This window comes from Sapajus apella, unplaced genomic scaffold (assembly GCF_009761245.1).
Source record: "Sapajus apella isolate SASKATOON/1434 unplaced genomic scaffold, GSC_monkey_1.0 scaffold12, whole genome shotgun sequence".
In the NCBI taxonomy this organism is placed as follows: domain Eukaryota; kingdom Metazoa; phylum Chordata; class Mammalia; order Primates; family Cebidae; genus Sapajus; species Sapajus apella.
The window spans coordinates 35,069,475-35,094,215 of NW_022436952.1; the positions used below are offsets into that span (position 1 = coordinate 35,069,475).

The window sequence follows — 24,741 nt, forward strand, 5'->3', positions numbered from 1 at the left end:
AATAGCCTCACTCTGGAGCTGAGGAATTCAAGCTTCATACATGGTGGTTGGCATTGTTGTGGCATTTGATCAGATCTTACTTTTTAAGGGATTAGTCATAGTTGTTTCCCAGTTATCTCATAGGCATATTTGGTTCTTCCTAGAATATCATAGATATTTCCTGTTTTCCTTTGCATTCCCTAAGGAAACCACACGTACTGTAGGGTAGGCATTTGGCAAATGCCTGTAGAATGAACAAACAGTACATTCTGGGTAAATTCCTAATCATTGCAGTAATATCTCATACATCAAGAAAAACTGAAAGGGAAAATAATCCAAACACTAGTATTTTGTAAAGATACAAAAATATTTTCAATTTCATACATTGACACAAAACTGATATCTGGATGGAAATCCAATTATCCTGGAACAATTAAGAACTATTGTTGATAAGCATTTAATGTGGCATTGGGCCTGTATGCAAAAGATTACAATTATCCAGTTTTGCCCAGGCTAGTAACTCTTAGCCTCGAGCAATCTTCCCACCTCAGCCTCTCAAGTAGCTGGCACTACAAGCATGAGAAACCATACCCAGCTCTTCAAATTTTAAGTATTACATTTTTCCAAAGCCTTGTTCATCATTATTACTTTTTAGTTATCCTTTGTTTATGAGCACAAAGTTGACTTAACTTAGCTATCAATTCCAATTTTATTTTATTGCCAAAATTTTAAATCATGTGTTTTCTTCCTTTAAAACTGTTTCCCCAAACTGATTTCATTCTCTTATTTAAAAATCTAGCATATTGGTGGGGCATCTGTAATCCTAGCACTTTGGGAGGCCAAGGTGGGCAGATTGCCTGAGCTTAGGAATTTAAGACCAGCCTGGGCAACATGGTGAAACCCTGTCTCTACTAAAATACAAAAAAATTAGCCAAGCATGATAGCATGTGCTTGTAATCTTAGTTACTTGGGAGGCTGAGGCACAAGAATCACTTGAACCCGAGGGCAGAGGTTGCAGTGAGCCAACATTGTGCCACTGCACTCCAGCCTGGGCAACAGAGCAAGACTTTGTCTCAAAAAAACAAAGGTAGCATGTTTATGTAATTCCTTACAGTGGTCAACCAGATAAATAAAGAGATTTTTTTTTCCCTGTAACTATGGTTGAAGCCAAAAGTTTTGCAATATATATATAATTTGGCAAAAAACCATGCTCTCTGCCTTTTAGTAAGTGCAACAGCTGCAGTGTACAGAACCCCCTTCATCTCAGTGGCCACATCTCTGCCCCTTATTATACTTGGAATACTATAAACCTACTCCTGTTAACAATCAGCACAACTAAAACTGTGCTGATGCTATTAGGTATCACACTCAATTCAAAACTTTACGGTTGGCCATAATCCAAGCACTTTGGGAGGCCGAGGCAGGTGGATCACCTGAGGTCAGGAGTTTGAGACCAGCCTGGTCAACATGGCAAAACCCCATCTCTACTAAAAATACAAAAAATGGCCAGTTATGGTGGTGCACGCCTGTAATCCTAGCTACTCAAGAGGCTGAGGCAGGAGAATCGCTCGAACCTGGGAGGTGGAGGTGGCAGTGAGCTGAGATTGCACCACCACATTCCAACCTGGGTGACAGAGCGAGACTCCATCTCAGAAAAAAAGTTATGATTGAGAATTATCTACCCATATATGAAGAATGTAGTAGATTGGATTGTGTTTGAAACCAAACTTCCTGTTAATTATTATAGCAAGTCCAAGTTTCTCAGAGAGAAAATTAATTAATAGGCATTATTGCTTTTTTATCTATTAGACTGCTTTAAGCGTGATACCTTTAGGAGATGGCATGATCAATTCTTGGAGCCAGACTGAGCTGAGATACAGTTTTATCATCTACTGTGTTATCCAAAGTATATCACTCTCTTTGAACCCAAACTTTCTCCTTTGTAAAATGCTCAAAACATCTGCCGATTGGAGCTAGTGGAAGACTTAAAATGAGATCACATGTGTTCCCTAGTACGGAGCCCAGCACATGACTGCTATTCACTCCCTTCCCTTCCTCCAGTCTGCCAAACACCATACTAGGTTTGTTATATAATTTTTGTTTACTTATGCAGGGCCAGGATTCAGATGTAAAATTTAAGGAGGTACCAAAAATGTGGTCAGGATAGATATTATGTTCATGCAATATTTTTAAAAATCTGAAATTAATGCAAAAAAATCTGTGGTGAACAAAAGATTAAAATTTTAAATAAAGATGGGATCCATATTATTGAGCTTTTTCCTTTTGCCTCAGGCTCTAATATGGCCTGACATGGCACTGCTTTTTATAACTCAGCATAGGTTAATATATGAATTAACTTAGCATCCTTTAAACATGTTTCCAGTTCTTAAAATTGGTGTAGACTAATTTACATACTCATAAAATTGCCATCATTTTCAATTTATTATATATACTCACCAATATTCAGAAAGCACAAGTATAACAAACTCCTTAGAACAAAATTTAAATTTTTAAAAAAGGTATAATGATCACTCTTGCTTATGTAAAATTGTTAAAAATACATTGTGCAGTTGTTCTTCACCATCCCTTAAAGATAGCTGTTGTTTTATTTTGAGAATTTTAGATTTACAGAAAAGTTTCAAGAATAATATAAAGAATTTCTGTACTTATACCTTTCACCCCAATGCCCCAAATGTTAACATTTTACTATCTTTGCTTTATCATATTGACACAGGATTTTCCTTGGCCCCTTTCCTGGACTTGTGGCAGGGGCACCCCATCTACTCAGCCCACCGCACTCAGCCCCTGGCAGGAGGGAGCTCGTGAGCAAGCAAGTGTGGGGTCTGGCCGGCCATTCTAAGCACCAACATAGGAGCAAGCTACATGTGGGGCCCACGGCCAGGCCAGGTATATCACGCCCAGGGGAATGCAGTGATGCCCAGGCAGGGGTGCCGAAGACCCCAAAGTCCCAGAGGGGGTATTACAGTATGCTAATTAGCTCTTTTAGTTCAGCCATCTGCAGCCTGACCGTTGGTGGTGTGTTAGCAGCTCAGTCGGCCTTTTGCTCTGCTCTGGCCTGCAGCTCCCGGACAGGAGTGGCTCCGGGGCCAGCTCAGCACCACTGCTGCTTCTCTTATGTGGTGTGGCTGCTCTCCATTGACACAGGCAGAAGGTCAGTGTTATAGCCTTTCTGAATACCCATGATTGGGGGATCCTAAGCCCTTCTCCTGACCTCATCCAATAAGAATGAGGTCATGCTGACCATTGAAGGGTGGTGAAGACAGAGAATTTTATTGAAGAACAAAACAGCTCTCAGCAGAAAGGGGACGGGAGGGTCAGATCATCTCTCCAGTATGGCTGAATCTGGAGCTTTTATAGGCATAGGATAAGGGAGTGTGTGCTAATTGGTTTGTGAGTATGCAAAAATGATTAAAACAAAGGCACCAGTCAAAAGTGGATATGGTGTAAAAACAGGGGAGGGTAGGTATATATGTAAAATAGATGAAGGATGGGGCTAAGTCAAAGGAAAGCACACCAGATAGGAAGACAAGCTCTTAGTCTCATCCGTGGACTTGACTTGTTGCTTGGCCTTCAGGCTTTAAACTGGCTTTGGCTTGAAGGTGGGGTTGCACTGGGGACCCACCCATGTCTGCCTAGGATTTCTCTGCCTCCTGCCTGTATCAATATTTCTTCTTTGGTTCTCTCTCTCAATCTATATATGTGTATATCTGTGTATACAGATCTATTTGTGTGTACACATACAATTGGTTTTGGAACTATTTGAGAGTAATTTGCAGATGTAATACCCCTTTACTCCTAAATATTTCATTGTATATTTTCTAAATACAAGAGCTTTCTCTTCTGTAACCATTGTATAATTATCAAAATCAGAAAATTAATGCTGATACAATACTATTTTCTATAAGCTTACTCAGTTTAAGAAAATGTCTTTCAGCTGGGTACAGTGGCTCAAGCCTGTAATCACAGCACTTTGGGAGGCCAAAAAGGGCAGATCGCTTGAGGTCAGCAGTTCAAAACCAGCCTGGCATACATAGCAAAACCCCATCTCTAAAAAAAAAAAAATCAGCCAGGCATGGTGGTGCACACCTATAATCCCAGGCTACTCAGGAGGCTGAGGCAGGAGAATCGCTAAAATCCAGGAGATGGAGATTGCAGTGAGCCAAGATCATGCCACTGCAACTCCAGCCTGGACAACAGAGTGAGAGTCCATCTTAAAAAAAAAAAAAGAAAAAACAGAAAAAAAGAAAATGCCTTTCCTGACAAATGTATATGCCTTTTATTAGCTTAATAAAATGTGTATAAAGTATAAAATACCCCATTTCCCTTTTTGCTTTGACTTTAAACTAAAGTAAGTTTCATACACAATAGCTTTTCATAGTGTAGGTTTTCTGGTATAATTACTATTTATCTTATTATTTGAATAATTCTTTTATTTTGTTTCATTTCATTGCTTCCCAAAAGGATAGAACCTGGCTCTTTGGAAATTGTAGAGAAGGAAAAAACTTCCTCTACCTGCTTAGATTCAGTGCCTGGGGCCTGCACATTTAACTCAGAAAAGACAGATTAACTGGAGAATAGGCATACAACTTTTACTGATGTGAGTATTTTATATGCACAGAACTTCACAAAAAAGAAGTGAAAAGCCTAAAGAAGTGGTAGACTCAGGGTCTTATTTACCATTTTAAAGAAAGCCAATAAAAATATGACTGGCCATGAGGTAGGGGATCTGGGATTCTAGAGCCAAAAAATTGTGGGGAAGTGACTAGGAACTGCATGAGAGGAAGTAATGGATGATAAAGGTTATTTTAGTAAGACCTATTTATATAGCTCATCTGGATGTGACCTCCTCTCTGGTGATAAGAGTGTTCTTGTCTTCCTAGTACAAGGAGAGGGCACTTTTCTCATGAGAAATATATACTTTATAGGCAAATAGGAGAAGGGCAGAGAGCTTTTCCTGCATCTACTGTATCTTAGTTGTCTTTAGCTCAAAATAATCCTTACTCCAGAGTGGCATAATTTTGGGTGGCATATCCTGATCCCCTTCAAAATTAGTAGTCTGTGTACAAAGAAACCTGTAGTCACCTGTGGTTTTTTTTTTCCAATTCTAATAAATTAGATTTATATAGAAATTCTCAGAGCATCTAATATGCTCATATACACCATGAATCTCCACAAAGGAATTGCAATATGCAGCTTTTCCAAACTTAACTGAAAAATGGAACCACTTTTGAGGGAGCATTCCAAAAGCCCTGTGTTCCAGAATGCACTTTAAGAACTCTGTGAAATCAATGGTAGGGTATACCTTTAGCTGGTCCTTTCAAATATCAATTATTTCGGCAATCTAAGGAATTAGTCGAAATTGAAATCATTTTCAAACACCTAAAGCAAATGTATACTCAATTTATTCAGACAGGAAACTTCTTGCTATCTATCAGAATGAGGCTGAGGTTGTCCCTTAGCTTTGTGAGGTCTGGGGAAAGACCTAATGTCTAATTCCTCTTTACATAGATTTTAACCAACCTCCTCTTTCAGGGCCATCCCTCATTCCTACCTACAGAGGCACCAGTCCTTTCCAGTCTAGAATCTTTCTATAAAGATTTATATGTATTATTATAAAAATAATAATCTGTTATTTTTAAGGAGTACTATGTGTTTTGAATCCTAGGCGTTTGTCACACAAGGTCAAAGCCTGACCTGTACTCTTTACCAGGTGGTAAGCCACCTCGGTTCCAGACCAAGGTAGATCTGGGGATGGTAGAGGCTGTTGGAGTCTCCTGAAAAAGCTGAAATATTTTCAGACACCACTTTGGATCTGCTCAGTCGCTCAAACACTTGACCAAAACTCTGTAGTTCTGCATCAAAATGCAGTTTAAAGATAGCCTTGAGAGATTTTGAAGATGAATTACCAAGTTTTTACCTTCTCTTTTAAGCAAACAAAACCAAACAAAAGAAAGCTGTCACTTTCCTACAGCTCCACAAAGTGTTTACAAGATTGAATCCTGGAAGGTCCATCAGAATTATTTAACCTATTATCTGGAGTAATTTTATTTTCATTTGTCCGCAAAATAATTGCAATTTGGGTTTCAATAGTGTTGCTGTTGGGCTGTTCTTCTGATAGTAATTGACCAAAAGGTTCAATTACTTCTTGAAATTACAGTTATAAGGAGGCTGTCAGATCCCGTCATCATCATAGTGAACAAATCGTTCATAGGCAGCAATTGTGTACACTAAAAAATTGCAAGGTTAATGGGTCTGGACAAGGCCATATATATAAAATGGACATGTCCTAAACGAAGGTTCACAGGTCAAGTAACTCGGCAAGTTAGTCTCCCAGACCAAGGTAAGGCAGCTCAGGGGTGGTCACTTCTAAACTATGTTCCACCAAACACATACCAATACCACCACCTGCAGTAGTTGAGTTTATCAGGGTCACTTGTAAAGATCAGACTCACATGTACTTTTTGTATGTGTGTGACTCTTCATTTCAATGATTTTACATTTGTTTATTGACTAAAGATTTGTTTTTCTTGTGTCTTAGATTTCCGCTATGTCTTCCAAAATTTTACTAATTTATCTGTAAAACTAAGGAATTTTGTGTCAGGAATTATGCTAAAAGCCTATAAATTCTATTCACTGGATTTTATTTTCTTCTTGGTACGTATTAACCTGCTATTCTGGTAAAAACATGAGCACCAGCATTTTTAAAATAGCACATCAGGTCTTTATTTATTTTGTCCCTTATAGAGATGGAAAAGGAATAACTCAGAAAGATTTTTCTATCTTTGAGTTTTCCTTTAAAATAGCTCTTAGAAGGGGCCACACCCTTCATCAATCAATCATCAAATACCCCAAATTGTATGCAACTGTCATATTCAAATTTGATGCAATGTGTGCATACAAAATTTGGTAAATTTACAATTTGTTCAGCATTCATTCAACTGGAGTTCATTATTTACATAAATAAACTCTCCTCTACCACAACTTTTTAACAACCATAAGGTGTCAGCACTTTGCCCAAATAATCATATGGGGAACTTAAAGGTAGAAATGGAAGAAAGATGCTTCTAAAAATTGTCCTTAGGTGTGGAGGACCTGAGAAGCTGGGAGCTGAAACGTTGAAGGATTCTATTTGTGGAAACCAAGAGAATGTCTAATTCAGAGCACCAGGGGGCTGTGAGGTAGGGATTTGTATTGACAACAACACAGAAGGAGCTGCAATGCCCACAATGACTAGAATTTTTAAAAACAAAACATAGGGAACTAGGGAAAAAAGGAAAGCTGACCTGTGTTTGATTCTGGGACTAAATGGAAGATACGTAATTGCCCTACATCTTAATAGAGTGTAACCTAGAATCCTACTTTTTTTACAAAGTTTATTTTGTACTTAATGACTGTTAGATGTTGCTTTGAAACATCTGACCACTGAAGAAGTATGCACCAGAAGAAAAAGTGATGGAATTAAGATGGCATTATGAAACGTGGTTAAACATGACAGTTGTGTTTATACTCACTCTCAACATCCCGAAAAAAGCAGAAAAGGGGCTGGTCCAAGTGCAGTGGTGTTTACAGCTAATTGATCACAACCAGTTACAGATTTCTTTGTTCCTTCTCCACTCTCACTGCTTCACTTGACTAGCCTATAAAAAAAATAATAAGTAAAAAGAAAAAAGAGCAGAAAAGGAATAAAGATTGGATAAACCCACAAGGATAAAGTACTATAGTGGAAACAATAGCAGACAAGAGGTGTCAGTATAAGTTTAGAAGTAAGTAAATGAGTTACTCCCCCAGGCAAGTGCCTACAGAGAACAAGGCAAACAAGCCAGTTCAACTGACCCTAGGGCTGTAGAAAGACTCCAGACTGGTAAGGACTGGGTGCCTCTGTAGGTAGGGATGAGGGGTGGCCCTGAAAGGGGAGGTTGGTTAAAATCTACATAAAGAGGAATTAGACAGCAGGTCTTTCCCCAGACCTCACAAAGCTAAGGGACAACCTCAGCCTCATTCTGATAGATGGCAAGAGGTTTCCTGTCTGAATAACTTGAACAGGACTTAGAGAAGTTCTGAGCTTGGGGACATCAGGCTCAGTGGAGGAGAGGAGTCAGGTACCATATTGAGACTAAGGATATTAAGTGAAAGTGTAGATACTGAGGAGTAAGATTCCCCCCACCACCTACCCCAGGCCCTTCACTCTGAGGATTCTAGCAGGAAGAGGAAACACTTCATGATCTTGACATTCTGGGGTTCCCCGCAGATGGCTAGTCCCAACCTAATCACCCTATAGTGAAGTTCCCCATCCACGAAGCACTTACACAGAGCTTCCAAGTGCTGTTCACCCTGCAGTGTGAGTGGAGGGCCAACAATCCCTATGCGTTTGAGGAAGGCCTTGGGCAAGGCCAAGACTAAGACAAATAGGAGAATTGGGGATTTAGAGGTAACAGGTGCAATACAAGGAACAGTGCAAAAAATAAAACCATAAGTCATATACTCGCAGGATGAGATGTTGCACTCATAAAGTAAGCCCAACATACTTTTTTTTTTTTTTTTTTTTGAGATGGAGTTTCGCTCTTGTTACCCAGGCTGGAGTGCAATGGCGCGATCTCGGCTCACCACAACCTCCGCCTCCTGGGTTCAGGCAATTCTCCTGCCTCAACCTCCTGAGTAGCTGAGATTACAGGCATGCGCCACCATACCCAACTAATGTTTTGTATTTTTAGTAGAGACGGGGTTTCACCATGTTGACCAGGATGGTCTCGATCTCTTGACCTCGTGATCCACCCACCTCGGCCTCCCAAAGTGCTGGGATTACAGGCTTGAGCCACCACGCCCGGCAGCCCAACGTACTTTTAAAAGAAATATTACAAGAGCAAGGATGAGCTCTTGAAGATGGAAAACATGATAGCCGAAGTGAAAGATCAATATCAGGCTTGGAAGATGAAGTAGAACGCATTCATTCATTCAGCAAATATTATCGACTAGTTACTAGATCCTTGACATTGTTCCAGACAGTGGAAATACATCAGTAAGCAAAACAGACAAAGAGTCCCAGCCTAGTAACCCTTCAATTCTAGTGCAAGCGAGCATAATCAACACCGTAATATGTAGGTTACATGGTATATTGGAAGGGGTTGAGTGCTCGGGGGGAAAAAGAAGAGCAGAGCATGGTAAGGAGAATCAAGAGTGCTGGGAGGCGGGAATGGAGATAAGTTGAACTTTTAAATAAGAAGGCCAGGACTGGCCTCCCTTGAGAACGTGACAACTGAGCAAAGATGCAGAGGGTGAGGAAGTCAGCCATCTGATGGCTGGGAGCAGATTATTCCAGGCAGAGGGAGCAACTAGCCCAAAGACCCTGAGATAAGAGAGTGCTTGGCCTGTGCCAGGTCCAGCAGGGAGGCCAGTGTGGCAGGAGCAAGCAGGGGAGAGGACAGCGGGAGATGAGGTGGGGAGGAGACAGTGCCAGACCACATGGGGCCATGGAGGCTATGGGAAGGACTTTGGCTTTTCTGCTGAGGGAAAAGGAGAGCCACTGCAGAGTTTGAGCAGAGAAGTGACATGATCTGACTGTTGTCTTAAAAGGATCACTCTGGCTGCTGTGTTGAGAATTGGCATCTCAATTTCAAGGATGTGTGCAATGCCATGCCGGAGTCCTTTGTTTATACCTTCGTTGTTCCCTCTGAGCAGGCCTCTCTGTTTGCTGCCGTCCTCTTTTCTGAGAAATGGTCCCTCGCTTGCTTCTCTGTCAGTATGCTCTCTACCCGATATCCTCTGCTGACTTCACCTCACAGGTCCTTCGGCTCCCGCTCCTCTGGCCTCATATCCTAAAGCACGTTACATCTGGCTGGTTCTGCTTTTGTGTTAATATTGTTAGAAGCAGGGCCTCTTTTGCCTCCCTTGTTGTTTGCTAAACCTCTTAGGCATATGCAAATAAGTATTAAGCACTTGTTTTTTAATATAACATTTAATTTTCTGCTTTCTGAAGCTCTGTCATCAGGCAGAGTCCTTTACAGAGGTAAGCTTTGTATGACTCTTGAAAAACTCAACAGTTTAAGCTGCTTTAAACAGAGAGAGAAAACAAGAAAATCTGTCTTATACCTTAAATTCCAAACCTGCAGACCCTTGGTGGCAAAACCAACCAACAACCCTTCTGCCACACATACACACAAACTTTTATGGAAGCATATCTGTTTAAACCAAATATACTTAGATTATAAGGAAAAATGCATGAATCATGTTTCCTGTAAAATCATTTTCCTCTGTAGTTTTCAATGCTTATCCTTTGATGTTAAAAAAAAAAAAAATAGAGCTTAAGGGACTTCTGATAAAGTTGGTGCAGGTTCACAAAATTCCCTTCCCACAGAATTGTGTAAGATTAACAAATATCAAATGTAAAAATAACAAAGAACATGCCATCAACCCTGAAACCAAGAAAAGATTCCAACTTCATACCATAAACTTTGAGAAGTGTCATCCAAAAAAAGAAAACTTGGGCCAAATTGAAAGAAGATGCTTAAAAAAAAAAAAAAAATCGATACATTCTTCAAAGAGAAGAGTGGAGCATGGAGAAGTACAAGGAGGGAATCCTGAAAAATTTTACTGCTTTTGAAGGTGCTACATTGAGTATAAAGGTGTACCAGCAGAAGGGCTTAGAACACCCCATACGTTCATTGGGGACCCTTTCTTTCATCAAGAAGACTTCTTTAACAAGCAAGAAGAGTAGGTAAGGTTTGCCGTCTTTCCTGCGTCTGATATATCAATAACTGGATGTAAAATTAGGAAATCATGTACAGGCAATGATTATTACAGCCGAACCAAGGAAAGCTCCACTAGACATGGAAAAGGAACACTTGGGCCTATAACAAGCCAGAAGCCTGTGATACAACCCGGATGTGGTGAAGCAAACCTCTGATGCATTTATTTCACAGAATGAAGACCTTGCTGGCAGTTACTTAAAGCCCCTGCACGCTCTCCTCTCTTCTTAGGCAACTAAATGGATAAGGAATTTTCCAGTCCATATCATAGGTGAAAGAATAAAAAACATCCAGTCCATATCATAGGTGGAAGAATAAAGCAATATCAAATCAGGAACTATTTGGGGGCAAATGGCATACTGAGAAAGAATGACTTACATCTACTAAGCAGTTTTCAGGTCATACCGACATGTGATGGAGGCAAAATATCTGCACATGCAAAAAAAGAAAGTAGCACAACTCACTAAAGGTAAAAGGAATAGACTTTCCAATAGTTGTAACAGCCTCTGCTTATTGAGCACTGACTACCCACCAGGCACTATTTTAAGTGTTGTGTATGTATTAACTCCATTAGTCCTCACAACACTACAAGGTAAGCATCACAATTATCCCCATTTTACAGCTAAGAAAACTAAGGCACAGAGGAGTTAAGAAGTTTGCCCAAGTTTACACAGCTCTTAAGAGTGGGACCAGGATTTGAAAACAGGCAGTCTGAGTCCAGAGCTGCCTCTCAGCTACTCTGCTTTTATAACTCAAGAAATAGACAACATTTTAGGCAACTGCTTTTTACTTTCAAGGAAATTTAAGAGAATACAAATGTATTGGCCATACACCTTTTCTTGAAAGCTGCTGGGGAAGAGGAGCGAAGAAAAGCAAGAAAAAGAAAGATATAAGCTCAAAACTCAGCTCCAACATGGAAGAGTAGTTTAAAAAGTTCCAGGACAGGGAACTGTTCAGTGGGCTTAAAGAACATAGGGATACAGGGAATTTAAAAAAAAAAAAAAAAAAATTTCAGTTAATGTGCTTGACAAGCAGAAAAATTATTTCTAATCACTTGATGGGTCTGTAAGAGCATTTGGCAGAAATTAGCAATAGGTGTCTAGTAAATAAAGCAAATTTTAAAAACAAGGCAGTTACTAATGACAGGTAAAAACAAATACACATAAAGAAAGAACATTCAGATTCCTTAGCACAACAGGAAACCAAATATATGTGTAATATATAATATGCTGCAATATGACATATCCATATCATATGTAAATTATTCAATATATAATAAAGTTAATATATGTAATAATGTCAACATACTTGAACTATCATTGGGAGGATAGAGGAGAAGTGAGAATGATGGTGGGAGAGCTAAATCTCCATTTTGTGTGATTTCAATAGCGTGTAAAAGGTCAACCAAGAAATCATAGTATATATGGTTTTGGGGGTTTTATTTTGTTTTGTTTGAGACAGGGTCTCACTTCTATCACCCAGGCTGGAGTACAGTGGTGTGATCTCATACGGTATCCTCAACTTCCTGAACTCAGGCAATCCTCCCACCTCAACCTCCTCAGTAGCTGAGACTACAGGTGCACACCACCACACCCAGCTAATTTTTCTGTATTTTTCATAGAGACAGGGTTTTGCCATGTTGCCCAGGCTGGTTTCGAACTCCTGGGCTCAAGTGATCCTCCCACCTCAGCCTTCCAGAGTGCTGGGATTACAGGCACTTTTCATAAATAATATGGCTAGGAGCCACCGCACCTAGCTGGGCTCAAGTGATTTCGAACTCCTGGGCTCAAGTGATCCTCCCACCTCAGCCTTCCAGAGTGCTGGGATTACAGTACTTTTCATAAATAATATGGCTAGGGCTCCTAGCCATATTATTTATGAAAAGTACTGGATGAAGCATCTAAAATAGTTTGTGTGGACAGAGACTGGAGGTAGGGCAATGGGTTTCGATGGGTGAAGAGAAGAGCCCCTGTTCAATGGGTGAAGAGCCCCTGTCTTGTATTATATGCATGTTTGTGCTATTTGATTTTTTTCAACTATTAAAAACCTAAATAAACCAACACAGATGAAATTATAAAGGTTATCAAGAAAGACCCCCTTTATAAAGTGGTTTCTTTTAAAAGAAAACAAAGTACTGCTTAAAAAGTACTTACTTATTAAATGTTTTTTTTCAATTTGCTAAAGAATCTAACCAAAAACATTCTAACAGAAAGCTCTATAAAACACTTCTTGAAAATTAAAGATTGATTTCCTATATAGATGTGGCTCCAGGTGGTCTTAAATTCCTTCCCTTAGAAAAAACAGCAACAAACAGTAGGAATCTTTAAAAATGTGTTTTGTCTAAGAAAGTAAATCACATACTTTCACCCTATAATTGTATTTTTTTTTTGGTTTTTCAAGATACTAAAGAAGGGACCTTTATTTTTGCACTTGGGTGGAGGCGTAACAAAGCCATCTGTACAGTGGATTCAGCTACAAGGCGGGGAGCCATTTTGACTAAAAAGGGCTGCTGTACTGACGCCACGTGAGATGAGGAGTCAGTTTTTATTGCCTCATTGTCTTGAAAGATTCTATTTATATGTGAACTCTAGATTACCATCACAAATTGTCCATATGTCATGTTTCCCTTAAATATTATGGTTTTTCTTGACCCATTGGGGTCCCTTGATCACCTCCTGCATGTAGTGTGCAAACAAATCTATCTTTATTGTGCAGCAGGCTGAAAAGGGAGAGCACTGCAAGCACATGGTGTCCATTCAGGAGTCCGAATGAGGACAAACCTAAAACAACTGAGTCAAATGAGGCATTGCGCAAGTTTTGCTGGGAGGAATTAGTGGGTACAGATGGGGATTTTTAAGAAGAAATAAAAGAAACTCGAGGGAGTCCACAGAACCCGTACTGTGGGCTTTGAACTAGAGGTTGAAGATCTTGGCTCTGAAAAGTCAGAGAGAGAAATAATACAATCAACCTAAGAACTGGAACGGTTATTTAAGTGGCAGCAGTAAATATACTGGGGCATGATGGTGATATGTATACAGAATTCATTGAAGAAAGTAACTAGGGTTGTTTGGCCTCTTGGAGACTGGTAGCAGAAAGGGGAAGAAAGGAGTTTACACTGAAATATTGTGAAAGAAGGAGTGAAGTGATGGTGGAGAGGATATATAGGGGAAGAACCAGTGATTAATTGAAGATGCACCAAATTTGCTTTTGCCTGAGAAGTAGAGAAATACGGATACCTGGACAAAGATCCTAAAAAAATATAAGTATCTCTGATTTTTCCATGCTTGGGTGAAATTGGCATTGAGACGTTTATGTAGTCTCTCATTGATTTCTGGGCCCTGAGAAACTTTTAACAAAGATTCATATATTAGTACGTAATCTGTTTTACCCTTTCCCCATGAATACATCTAATCCTTGAGCATTTGCATAGTGCCACGGGAGAGGAGGTGCACAGGCTGTGTGTAAATCAGTTTGTAAATCCAAAGTGGCATTATACCAGTGGCCAGCATGTATAATCTATGTAAAGTTAAGATTCACAAGAAAACTATAGATGCTTATGGCATGATGTTCTGACTCATCTCGCTTCCCTTCAGCATTCCTAAAATATTTATCCAAAGATATTTGCATTTTTGGCTTTCTTCTTTTCATGACAGTAAAGTTAAAAACAGGAGTCAGTTTCAGGCTCAGCACACACTTCAGTGTAGAATAATGAGCAGCTAGACAGCTGAAACAAAATGACTGACGTGACTCCCCGCGCCATCTGTTGGTGGCAGGTGGAACTGACATGCTTTGGCTCTGGTTGATACTGTGCACAATTGCAAGTTGCCTGGTTCAGTTTCTAAGTACAAGAGATGCTATAATGTCAAAGCCATCCACAACTCAGCCAGCCAACGTTTTCCTTTTTTTTCTCTATTGTGAAGGTGTGGCGGGGCACCCTGGCCCGCATGCGGTACAAGAGAACCAAGGCAGCTCTGACCATAATCAGGTACTACCGGCGCTACAAAGTGAAGTCATACATCCACGAGGTGGCCAGACGCTTCCACGGCGTCAAGACCATGAGAGACTACGGGAAGCACGTGAAGTGGCCAAGCCCTCCTAAAGTTCTTCGCCGTTTCGAGGAGGCCCTGCAGATGATTTTCAATAGGTAAGAACGCGTTGCTGTGTGCTGCAGCCATTTATGATGGCACAGTTAATCCTGTGCAAAGTCACAAGTCTGAGACCATGATATTGGCTCATCTATTTGCTGTTATGACATTTACCTTTACCTTATGTTTTCAGTCTTGTAAATTTGGCTTTCAAAGAGCATCTGCTTACCCCTCAAAATAAAGGAACTGTCAGTTTGTTTTTCCTGTAGCAGTTGACAGCAATGTGCCACAGCCCCTGGACACAAGCCATAGTCAAGATAAGCTACTAGCATGCTGTTTCTACTTTCTTTTATTAGCTAAAAATAAAACTACCACACATAACTCAAACTAGAAAATCCATTAATCCTTTCAAAGCAGTGGTTCTCAATTCTGCTTAGAATAGCGAGGAGTTTAGGAAATACGCCAACACCCAGGTCCTGCCACCAGAGAGTCCTATTTAATGGTGCTTGTCGGGGGGGCGCCCAGGCAGAGGTCCTTTTTTAAAGTTTCCCACGTGATTTTAAAGTGCAGTCAAAGGGGAAAATAATTGTTTTTAGAGCAAGCTATCTTTTATATAAATTAAAACCCATGTAAAATTTGGTACCTTTCCAACTGGTCTTTATTTTTTTATAACCTGCCGCGGATCTCAGTGTGTAGTTATTCCAAGTCCCTTCTTGATTTTTGAGCTGATTTATTGCCAGTATACAGCAGATAGATATATTTAGTTCTATCTTAGATACAGCCATCTAGTCACATAAACTAAGCTGCTTCTTCTCAAATATAGTCATTTTATCATGATATTCCATAAAGAACACTTTGAACTAATTAATATGCTGGATGTACAGGAACTAATGTATAATTCCGTGCTAAATCAGATTTTATCTTCTTTAGATTTTGCTCTATATATAATTGATGGAAGGTATCAAAAGATAAAGAAAACTGTGTGAAAGAAAAAAGCTCTTTTACATATTTACTTCTTTAAAAAAATAAATAATTGCTCATGTGAAGAAAAAAAATACAGAATTATTGAAAACAAAAGTACCTCAACCTTCAGTTCTCAGATACAGTTCTATAAATAATACGTTTTCAGTCTTGGCAGGCTTTTTACATAGATCACATATGATTTGGGCATTTTTTTCTCTTTTTTACACAAACAGGATTATATGAATGATTATATGACTTTACTTAAAAAGACATCTTGGAGCCCTGTCCATGACAATAAAGATCTGTATAAGATATTTAAGAGCTGTAGAAGATTGTTACTGAATATGATTAGATTGCTCTACAGCCTATACCGTCTTCTTTTTTAGATTTCAAGGCTTTTCTTACTTATGGCCTAGAAATGATTGATTTGTACAAAATTCAGTGTACTCATTCAGTGACTACTTATTGAATGCCCACTGTGTTGCAGGCAGTGACCTAGGCTTAAGGGATATGGTGACAAATAAGAAAGATGTGAAAGACAGTCCCAGTCTTCCCAGGCCTTATAGTCAATGGCATTTGAAAATAACAGATCTGCTGTTCTGTATACGCACACGTACATGCATCTCGTACACTCTCACACACACACAGTGAGTGAATCTTGCCACTTGTGTCCATCTAGACCAGGGGTCTGCACACTTTTTCTGAAAGGGTAGGATATTAAGTGTTTTAGGCTTTGTAGGCTACAGATGGTCTCTGTCACATATGCTTCTTTGTTTTGTTTTGGTTTTGTTAAACATGTAAAAATGTAAAAACTATTCTTAGCTTGTGGGCAGTACAGAAACAAACCATGGGCCAGATTTGGCACGGGCTATAGTTTGGCAACCCCTGATCTAGTCACTATTGGGAATTTTTTGATCTGTGGAACACAGAGAGAAATGGATTAAAGAATTCTGTGATTGTAGCATTCTTGTGTTTGTTTTTCTGAAATCGCAATGTACATCGAATCATGTTTAAGTTCACTCCTGTTTTTCACAGTAATTCTTTGTAATTGAGTCTTCCCCATGCCCAGCTTTGTCCCTTTTTCATGTCATTGAGGCTGGTGATTTTTATGGCTGCAGCTGTTGTTGGCTACACATATTTATAGACAGCAGTTTGCTTGATTTGCATGAGAAGCATGGGTGGCTTTCTCCATGGTTGTGTAGGTCAGGTCCTGAATCCCCCAGTGTGCATCTGTGGCCTCTGGAGTCAGTCAGGGACAGACCTTGTCCTGGGCCACTGTGGGCAGTGAAGAAGGAACAGGCTGACCAGGTTTGTAGACTGGAAACAGACCAGTAGACAGAGCAAAGATGTCTCCCCACCAGTCATGAAATTTGGAGATCAAAGGCTGATTTGGGAAGTTGCTTAGGAAGCCATTATTATAAGACCCACCTGTCACAGTGTCCTTGACTTTGACCACCAACTGCTCCAGGCCTGTCAGTCTTCTAGTCTCTTCTGGAACGATCTTAGGACAGTCTGTCTTGTTGGAGTGTTGGTTGGCCATAGGAAGTAGAGAAGAGGATTCCACTGTTGCTTTGGCAACCTACTGTCTGTGATTCACATGTGGCCTGCCTCACTGTGGCCAGCCATTCCATGTCTAGGGAACAGGCACAGCCCTCACCTTAAAATCCTTCACCTCCTGCCCCTGCTACCAGTCCCTGGCACTTCAGGCTTAAGGATTCTCATCTGTGCCTGAGGGGCCCTCTCCTTCCACTGAATAGAGTGCTCTGCCCTGAGCCACTTCCCCGTTAGCCGATCCCATCTGCTTTGTATCTTCCAGAAAATCGTTATGCTTTCTACTTTATTGACATCATTTCCATTTTCTAGTGTTGTTATAAATTTTTCCTTATTTTTATATTTATTTGGTTATTTCAGTGTGAATTTTCCATTTTAGTTAAATCTCGTTCTATGGAAACAAGTTCGAGAACAACTGGCCTTTATTATTCATCTGATTAAAAGGAAGTTCTCAGTTTGCTTCTGCTTCAAACTCCTGTGGCAGGAAAGAGGATATAAGTATCATGTAGGGCTAGGATGCTGCCAAGAGCATAAGAGAAGTTGTACCTGTTTTTCCCAATCAGGAATAGTTTATTTTTGGTTTAAGCTTTCAGTTGCTTAGCCAAAAAATCTTGGAGTCATCCTTAAATCCTCTCTGGCCCCCACATCTAATCCATTGTCAAATCCTATTTGTTCTTCCTTCAGAAATATCCAGAACCAACACTTATCTCCACCTCCACCTCCCTGATCCAAGCCACCTTGCTCTAGCATGTGTGTTACGGAAATAGCCTCCTAACAGGTCTTCCTGTTCCCAGGCTGCAGCAACCACAATGATCCTTTTAAAGCATGAGTCGGGTCATTGTTACAAACCTTCCAATGGCCTCTCATCTCATTCGGAGGAAAGGCCAAAGTCCTGGTCATGATCTCATGCATGACTCTATGGATTCTGGCCCTGATTCTCCCTGCTCCTCACGCTGTTCCTCTAACACACCAAGCAAGTTCATTTCCCAGAGCCTTTGCACTTACTGTATTCTCTTCTCTTCCTGGAACACACTGGCTCAGATCTCCATATGACCAGCTCTATCACATCTTATAGGTCTCTGCTCATCTATCCTTATCAGTGGTGCCTGCCCAGACCACCCTGTATAAACCACACCTGTTCCCCATTCCTTTCTTCTTCCATACTCCCTGTTCTCCTTGCCTTACCTTCACCATCCTACATGCTGTATGTCTACTTATATATCTATTGTCTGTCACTCCTTTCTAAAATACAAGCACCTGGAGAAGGGACCTCTGTTTTGCTTATTACTGTGCCCCCACTGCCTAGAACAGCACCTGGTGTTTAGCAGACACCTAGAAAACCTTCTTTGAATGAATGAATGATGAACCCAATTTTCTATGTCCTAAATATAAATTTTATGAGAGCCCATGTATCACTAAGTTCTAGTTGCTTTCAAAACACACAAACAACAAAGCAAGCTTTTAAAAAAAATCTGTCTACATAAAATGATATATATTTTAGCAACTTCTGTGTATTTTGGAGGCATTTTACTTTTTTTTAGCATGCCAGTACTTTGATTTCATTCTACTTAATGACAGCTTCAGTTATTTTTGAGAATGCATGGAGCCCAGCGTGGTGGCTCATGCCTGTAATCCCAGCACTTTGGGAGGCCGAAGCAGGTGGATCACTTGAGGTCAAGAGTTCTATACCAACCTGACCAACATGGCGAAACCCTGTCTCTTATAAAAATACAAAAATTAGCCAGGCGTGGTGGTGTGCACCTATAATCCCAGCTACTCAGGAGGCTGAGACAGGAGAATCACTTAAACCCAGAGGCAGAGGTTGCAATGAGCCAAAATCACACCATTGCACTCCAGCCTGAGAGACAAAGTGAGACTCAAAAAAAAAAAAAAGAAAAGAAAAAAAGGAGAATGCATGGGATTGCGTTTCTAAAGTCTAATGCATGTTGTCTGTTTACTTATAGATGGAGAGCATCCCAGCTCATCAAGAGCATTCCAGCCTCAGACCTGCCCCAGGTCAGGGCAAAGGTTGCAGCCATGGAAATGCTGAAGGGTCAAAGGGCTGACCTGGGGCTCCAGAGGGCCTGGGAGGGCAACTATCTTGCTTCAGTAAGTCCAAGGGAGCAAAGTGGAATCTATTCCTACTTCCTCTACAAAAAAAGTGAAGAACATTTCTCCAAGAATTTGCAGGAAGAATAAAACACCTTTAGAAACGAATTTCTATGAGATACTAAGTTAAAATATTTTATTGCTTCTAAATGTATAGTATTTGATGTTTCTCCTGTCTTTAAAAGGGTTCTCTGTGTTGTATCCTTAAGTATTAAATACACTTTACAACCTGGCCTTTGACCATTTAAACCTTCCCTTATATCATTCAGTGACTATTTTTTAATTACCACCTTTATATTAATTATTCTCAGAGCTACACTTTATCCTCTCTCCCATTCCCTATTTTAAAATTTTTATAGGATCTTTGATGTTACAACAACCGTTTAGTAGCTTACCATCTGGGGTGAGGAGATAAAGAGTGCATGTGTGAAACTATAAGTATCATTCTAAAGCAGCACACTGAAAGATTGCCTGTCCTTCTCAAATGCTAAGCACACTCATTCTGTCTCGTTTCCTTTCTCTTTCAGAAACCAGATACACCTCAGACCTCAGGCACTTTTGTCCCCGTTGCTAACGAACTGAAACGGAAGGACAAATACATGAATGTCCTCTTTTCCTGTCATGTCCGTAAGGTAAGGCAAGCTTGAACCAGATCATCTTGGAAAGGAAAGACTGATTCAGATGAAAGTCACTTAAGTGTGCCTGTAATAAAACATAACGATAGGTGCATAGCTAGCTTCATCATCAGTGCACTAGACCTGTCTGTGCTGAGGCATTGTAGGAGTGACTGAGGTGACTACACCTTTAGAGATAGGGTATAAAGCTTTCCTAAGGGAAGTGATAACCATTTCTTCTTTTTTTTTTTTTGAGATGGAGTTTTACTCATGTCGCCCAGGCTGGAGTGCAGTGGCGCTATCTCGGCTCACTGTAACCTCTATTTCCCAGGTTCAAGTGATTCTCCTGCCTCAGCACTCCCAAGTAGCTGGGATTACAGGCGTGCGCCATCACATCTGGCTCGTTTTATATATTTAGTAAAAACAGGGTTTCACCATGTTGATCAGGCTGGTCTCAAACTCCTGACCTCCGGTGATCCACCCACCTTGGCCTCCCAAAGTTCTGGGATGACAGCCACCATGCCCAGCCAATTTCTTTTTAAAACTAGACTGGGGGGGACCTCTTTGAAGTCAGTGATTTGCATTTCACTAAATGTGTATCTTTTATAGCAGCTGTATTATCTGCTTTATATTTAATGGTCACTTAGAACTTTTTATACCTATATTACTTCTATAAAACAGGGTTTGGGGGATGAGTTTAAAAAAGAAGAGTAGGGGCCAGGCACAATGGCTTATACTGTAATCCCAGCACTTTGGGAGGCTGAGGCAGGTAGATCACGAGGTCAGGAGCTCAAGACCAGCATGACCAATATGATAAAACCCTGTCTCTACTAATAATACAAAAATTATCAGAGTGTGGTAGTGCACACCTGTATTCACAGCTACTAGGGAGGCTGAGGCAGGAGAATCGCTTGAACCCGGGAGGCGGAGGTTGCAGTGAGCTGAGATTGCGCCATTGTACTCCAACCTGGGCAATAGAGCGAGATTCCATCTCAAAAAAAAAAAAAAAAAAAAAAAAGACTAGGGCATATTGGGATATGGAAGGTGAGGAAAAAAGTTACATGCTGTATTTGCTTGTCTGATGCAGGATACATGGACTGCCATTTACCTGGAGATGATAGCAGTTAGGCAAGTGGAAGTTGGGAAATGAAGGGCAAAGGACATAGCTAGTCATAAAAAGAAACCTTAAAATACTTGTTTAGGAGAACATAGAAGAATTGAAATTATCATTAAAAGAGTATTTTGTAGAATTATCCAAATACATTTTAAAATATTAATAAAATTATAATTTTTAAAAACATACTGACTAGATTGATCCAAGAAGAGATAGTGACATAAATATGGCAATAGATAAAGGAGGAATTAAGAAAATTATCAAAGAACTGCCTAATAACAAAGGCCCAAGTTTAGGTGATTTTACAGATGCTTCATTTCAAATCTTTTAAAAATAATAATTACAGTATTATTCAAATGAAATAATGAAATATTTTTCAGCTATAAATTTGGCAGTCTTCATCCTTACATCCAATAGTTATAAGGATGTAAAGAGACATTTTTGGTAGGAGTATAAGGTATAGTCTTTTAGAGTGGACAATTTGGCAATATCTATCAAAATTTAAAATTCTCCTACTAAGTCTAAGAATTCTGCAACTCGTCCTACGAATATATCTGCACAGATCCAGAGAGAGAGAGCGAGAGAGCTGTGCAGTTTTGTACATTGTAACAGCCAGAAAAACTGGAAAAAATGTCAATATGTATCAATAGGTAATTAGATTAATCAATTGTATGTGTACACAGTAGTATACAATGTTGTTATTAAAATGAGTGGGGAAAAGATACATGTGGGGAGAAAAGGACAAAATATGTGAAACAGTGGTTTTCAAGACAGTGGACATCAAGCAAGGAAAGACAGTGTTCCCTGAAACATGAAGAAAAAAATGAGGTGAGCCCTGCAATTCGCCAGTTTTCTGCCTTGAGAGACTTTCCAGTCCCAGGCATGAGCACAGAGGAAGGCTCTGACAGAGCCCAGTAGACAAAGACAAAGCTTTTCAGTAGTGAGAGAGAGAGAACTAAGATAGCTAATTTTGCAGAGGAGAGGATTAGAGAAGAGAGAGTTGCACAGAGAGAAAACTCTGAAGATCTGTCAAGGGTTCCCTTTGACTGTTCATCTGAGTATTGATCAGCACATGCATATGAGGAAATAACTCAAGGCTGGGAGACAGCAACCCAGAAGGATTATAGGTAACAATGCCCAGTACTCACACAGGGTTGCAAGTAGTGCCTGTTCACACCAGCCAGATTGGAAAACCTCATGATTTATGAGGCATTGAATAGAGTACTGACAAGAGATTGCCTCAGTAGGGGGTTATAATTAGCCCTTAACTAAACACTATTCTAATCCTACCTAATAAATCTTAAATGCACAACCAGAGATAATCAAACTGTTCCCAAGTAACCTGACAGCATCCCAGAACAAAGCTCAAAAATGTTTATAGGAATACAAAAATATCCAGCTCACAGAAGGTAAAATTCACAACATATGACATCCACTCAAAGTTACCAAGCTTACAAAACAGCAAGAGACTACATAAGGAGAAAAAAAAAAATCAATCATTCAAACTGACCCAGAACTGATATAGAATTAACAGACAAGGTTGTTAAAATTATGATGATGATTGTATTCCATATCTTCAAAAAGCTAGAGGAAAGATTGAACATGTTAAATAAACACATGGAAGATTTTTTTAATGACCTGCTTGAAGTTCTAGAGATGAAAAATACAATGCCTGAGAGGAAAAAACATACCCCATGGGATTAACAGCAGATTAATCTTTGCAGAAGAAAAACTAGTGAATTTGAAGATAAAGCAATCAAAACTACCCAGAATTAAACACAGAGAGAAAAATAAAAGTCTAAAACAAAGCATCAGGAAGCTGTTAGATAAGTTCCTGTGGCCTTAATATAGGTGCAATTGAAGTCTCTGAGGGAAAGGAGAGAAAGGGGAGAAATGAAGAATATTTTTTTTAAATAACAGCTGATATTTTCCCAAAATTTGATGAAATGTTAAACACACAGATCCAAGAAGCTCAACAAATTCTAAGCACAAGAAACATGAAGTAAACTGTATTAAGGTACATTGTGATTAAATTGCTCCATACCAGCAATAAAGGGAAAAGAGACACAGAGGAACAAAGAAAGGATGCATCCAATTTCTTGTCAGAAGCAATGCAAGTAAGGAGTCAGTGGAGCAGTATCTTTAAAGTGCTGGTGAAAAAAACAACTCAGAATTCTATACCCAGCAAATATATCTTTCAAAAACCAAAGTGAAATAAAGACTTTTTTCAGACATATCTGAAGATAAACACTATAGGAAATGTTAAAGGAAGTTATCCAGATAGAAGGAAAATTATACCACATGAAAATGTGGACATGCACCAAAGAATGAAGAGCAAGGGAAGTGATACATGCCTTTTCTTGTTTAAATGTCTTTAAAAGACAATTGACTGTATACCAGTGTTTATGACACCATTATTCATAATAGCCAACAGGTGAAAGCAATTGAAATGTCCATCGACAGACGAATGAATAAAGAAAATGTGGTATAGGCCATGCTTGGTGGCTCATGCCTTTAGGAGGCCAGGTGGGTGGATCACTTGAGGCCAGGAATTCAAGACCAGCCTGGCCACCATGGTGAAACCCCATCTCTACTAAAAATACAAAAATTAGCTATATGTGGTGGTGCAGGCCTGTAAACCCAACTGCTTGGGAGGCTGAGGTGCAAGAATCGCTTGAACCCAGGTGGTAGAGGCTGCAGTGAGCTGAGATCACACCTCTGCACTCCAGCCTGGGCAACAGAGTAAGACTCTGCCTCAAAAAAAAAGAAAAGAAAAGAAAAGAAAATGTGGTATAGCCATACAATGGATAAAAAGCCATAAATACATGCTACAACCAAGGTGAACCTTGATATTATACTAAGAGAAATAACCAGAACCAAATGGATAAATATTGTATGATCCCACTTATATAAGGTACCTAAAATGATCTGATTCATAGAGACAGAAAGTAGAATGGTAGTTCTAAGGGTTGAGGAAAGAGAGGACTGAGGAGTTATTGTTTAATGAGTACAGAGTTTCAGTTTGGAATGATAAAAGTCCTGGAGCTAGATAGTGGTGATGCCTGCGCAACAGTGGGAAGGTGCTTAATGCCAATGAAGCTTTGACCTATCTACGCTTAAAAATGATCCCAGTTGAAAATTTTGTTATGTGTATTTTATGAGAATTTTTTAAATGAAAAAATACAAATGGCTGCTTAAACAGAAATAATGATGTAGTAGTGTAGAGTTTATAATATATGTAGAAGTGAAATTTTTTTTTTTTTTTTTTTGAGACAGAGTTTCACTCTTGTTACCCAGGCTGGAGTGCAATGGCGCGATCTCGGCTCACCGCAACCTCCGTCTCCTGGGTTCAGGCAATTCTCCTGCCTCAGCCTCCTGAGTAGCTGGGATTACAGGCACGCGCCACCATGCCCAGCTAATTTTTTGTATTTTTTTTTAGTAGAGACGGGGTTTCACCATGTTGACCAGGATGGTCTCGATCTCTTGACCTCGTGATCCATCCGCCTCGGCCTCCCAAAGTGCTGGGATTACAGGCTTGAGCCACCGCGCCCGGCCCAGAAGTG

General features: G+C 39.9%; 1 protein-coding gene and 1 long non-coding RNA gene across 4 annotated transcripts in view; both read left to right on the plus strand.

Moving 5' to 3' along the window:
- MYO1D (myosin ID) overlaps positions 1 to 24,741 on the plus strand; it is a 359,991-nt gene that overhangs the window by 187,349 nt on the left and 147,901 nt on the right. For all 3 annotated transcript variants that reach the window (XM_032280908.1, XM_032280909.1, XM_032280910.1), the window contains exons 17-19: positions 14,663 to 14,886; positions 19,306 to 19,450; positions 19,978 to 20,082. In XM_032280908.1, the coding sequence (XP_032136799.1) occupies positions 14,663 to 14,886; positions 19,306 to 19,450; positions 19,978 to 20,082 (474 nt within the window). The remainder of the gene's footprint in view (positions 1 to 14,662; positions 14,887 to 19,305; positions 19,451 to 19,977; positions 20,083 to 24,741) is intronic.
- Positions 8,842 to 11,618, plus strand: LOC116553430. The gene is made up of 2 exons (XR_004269747.1): positions 8,842 to 11,013; positions 11,049 to 11,618. It is a non-coding gene; the product is annotated as an uncharacterized LOC116553430 (long non-coding RNA).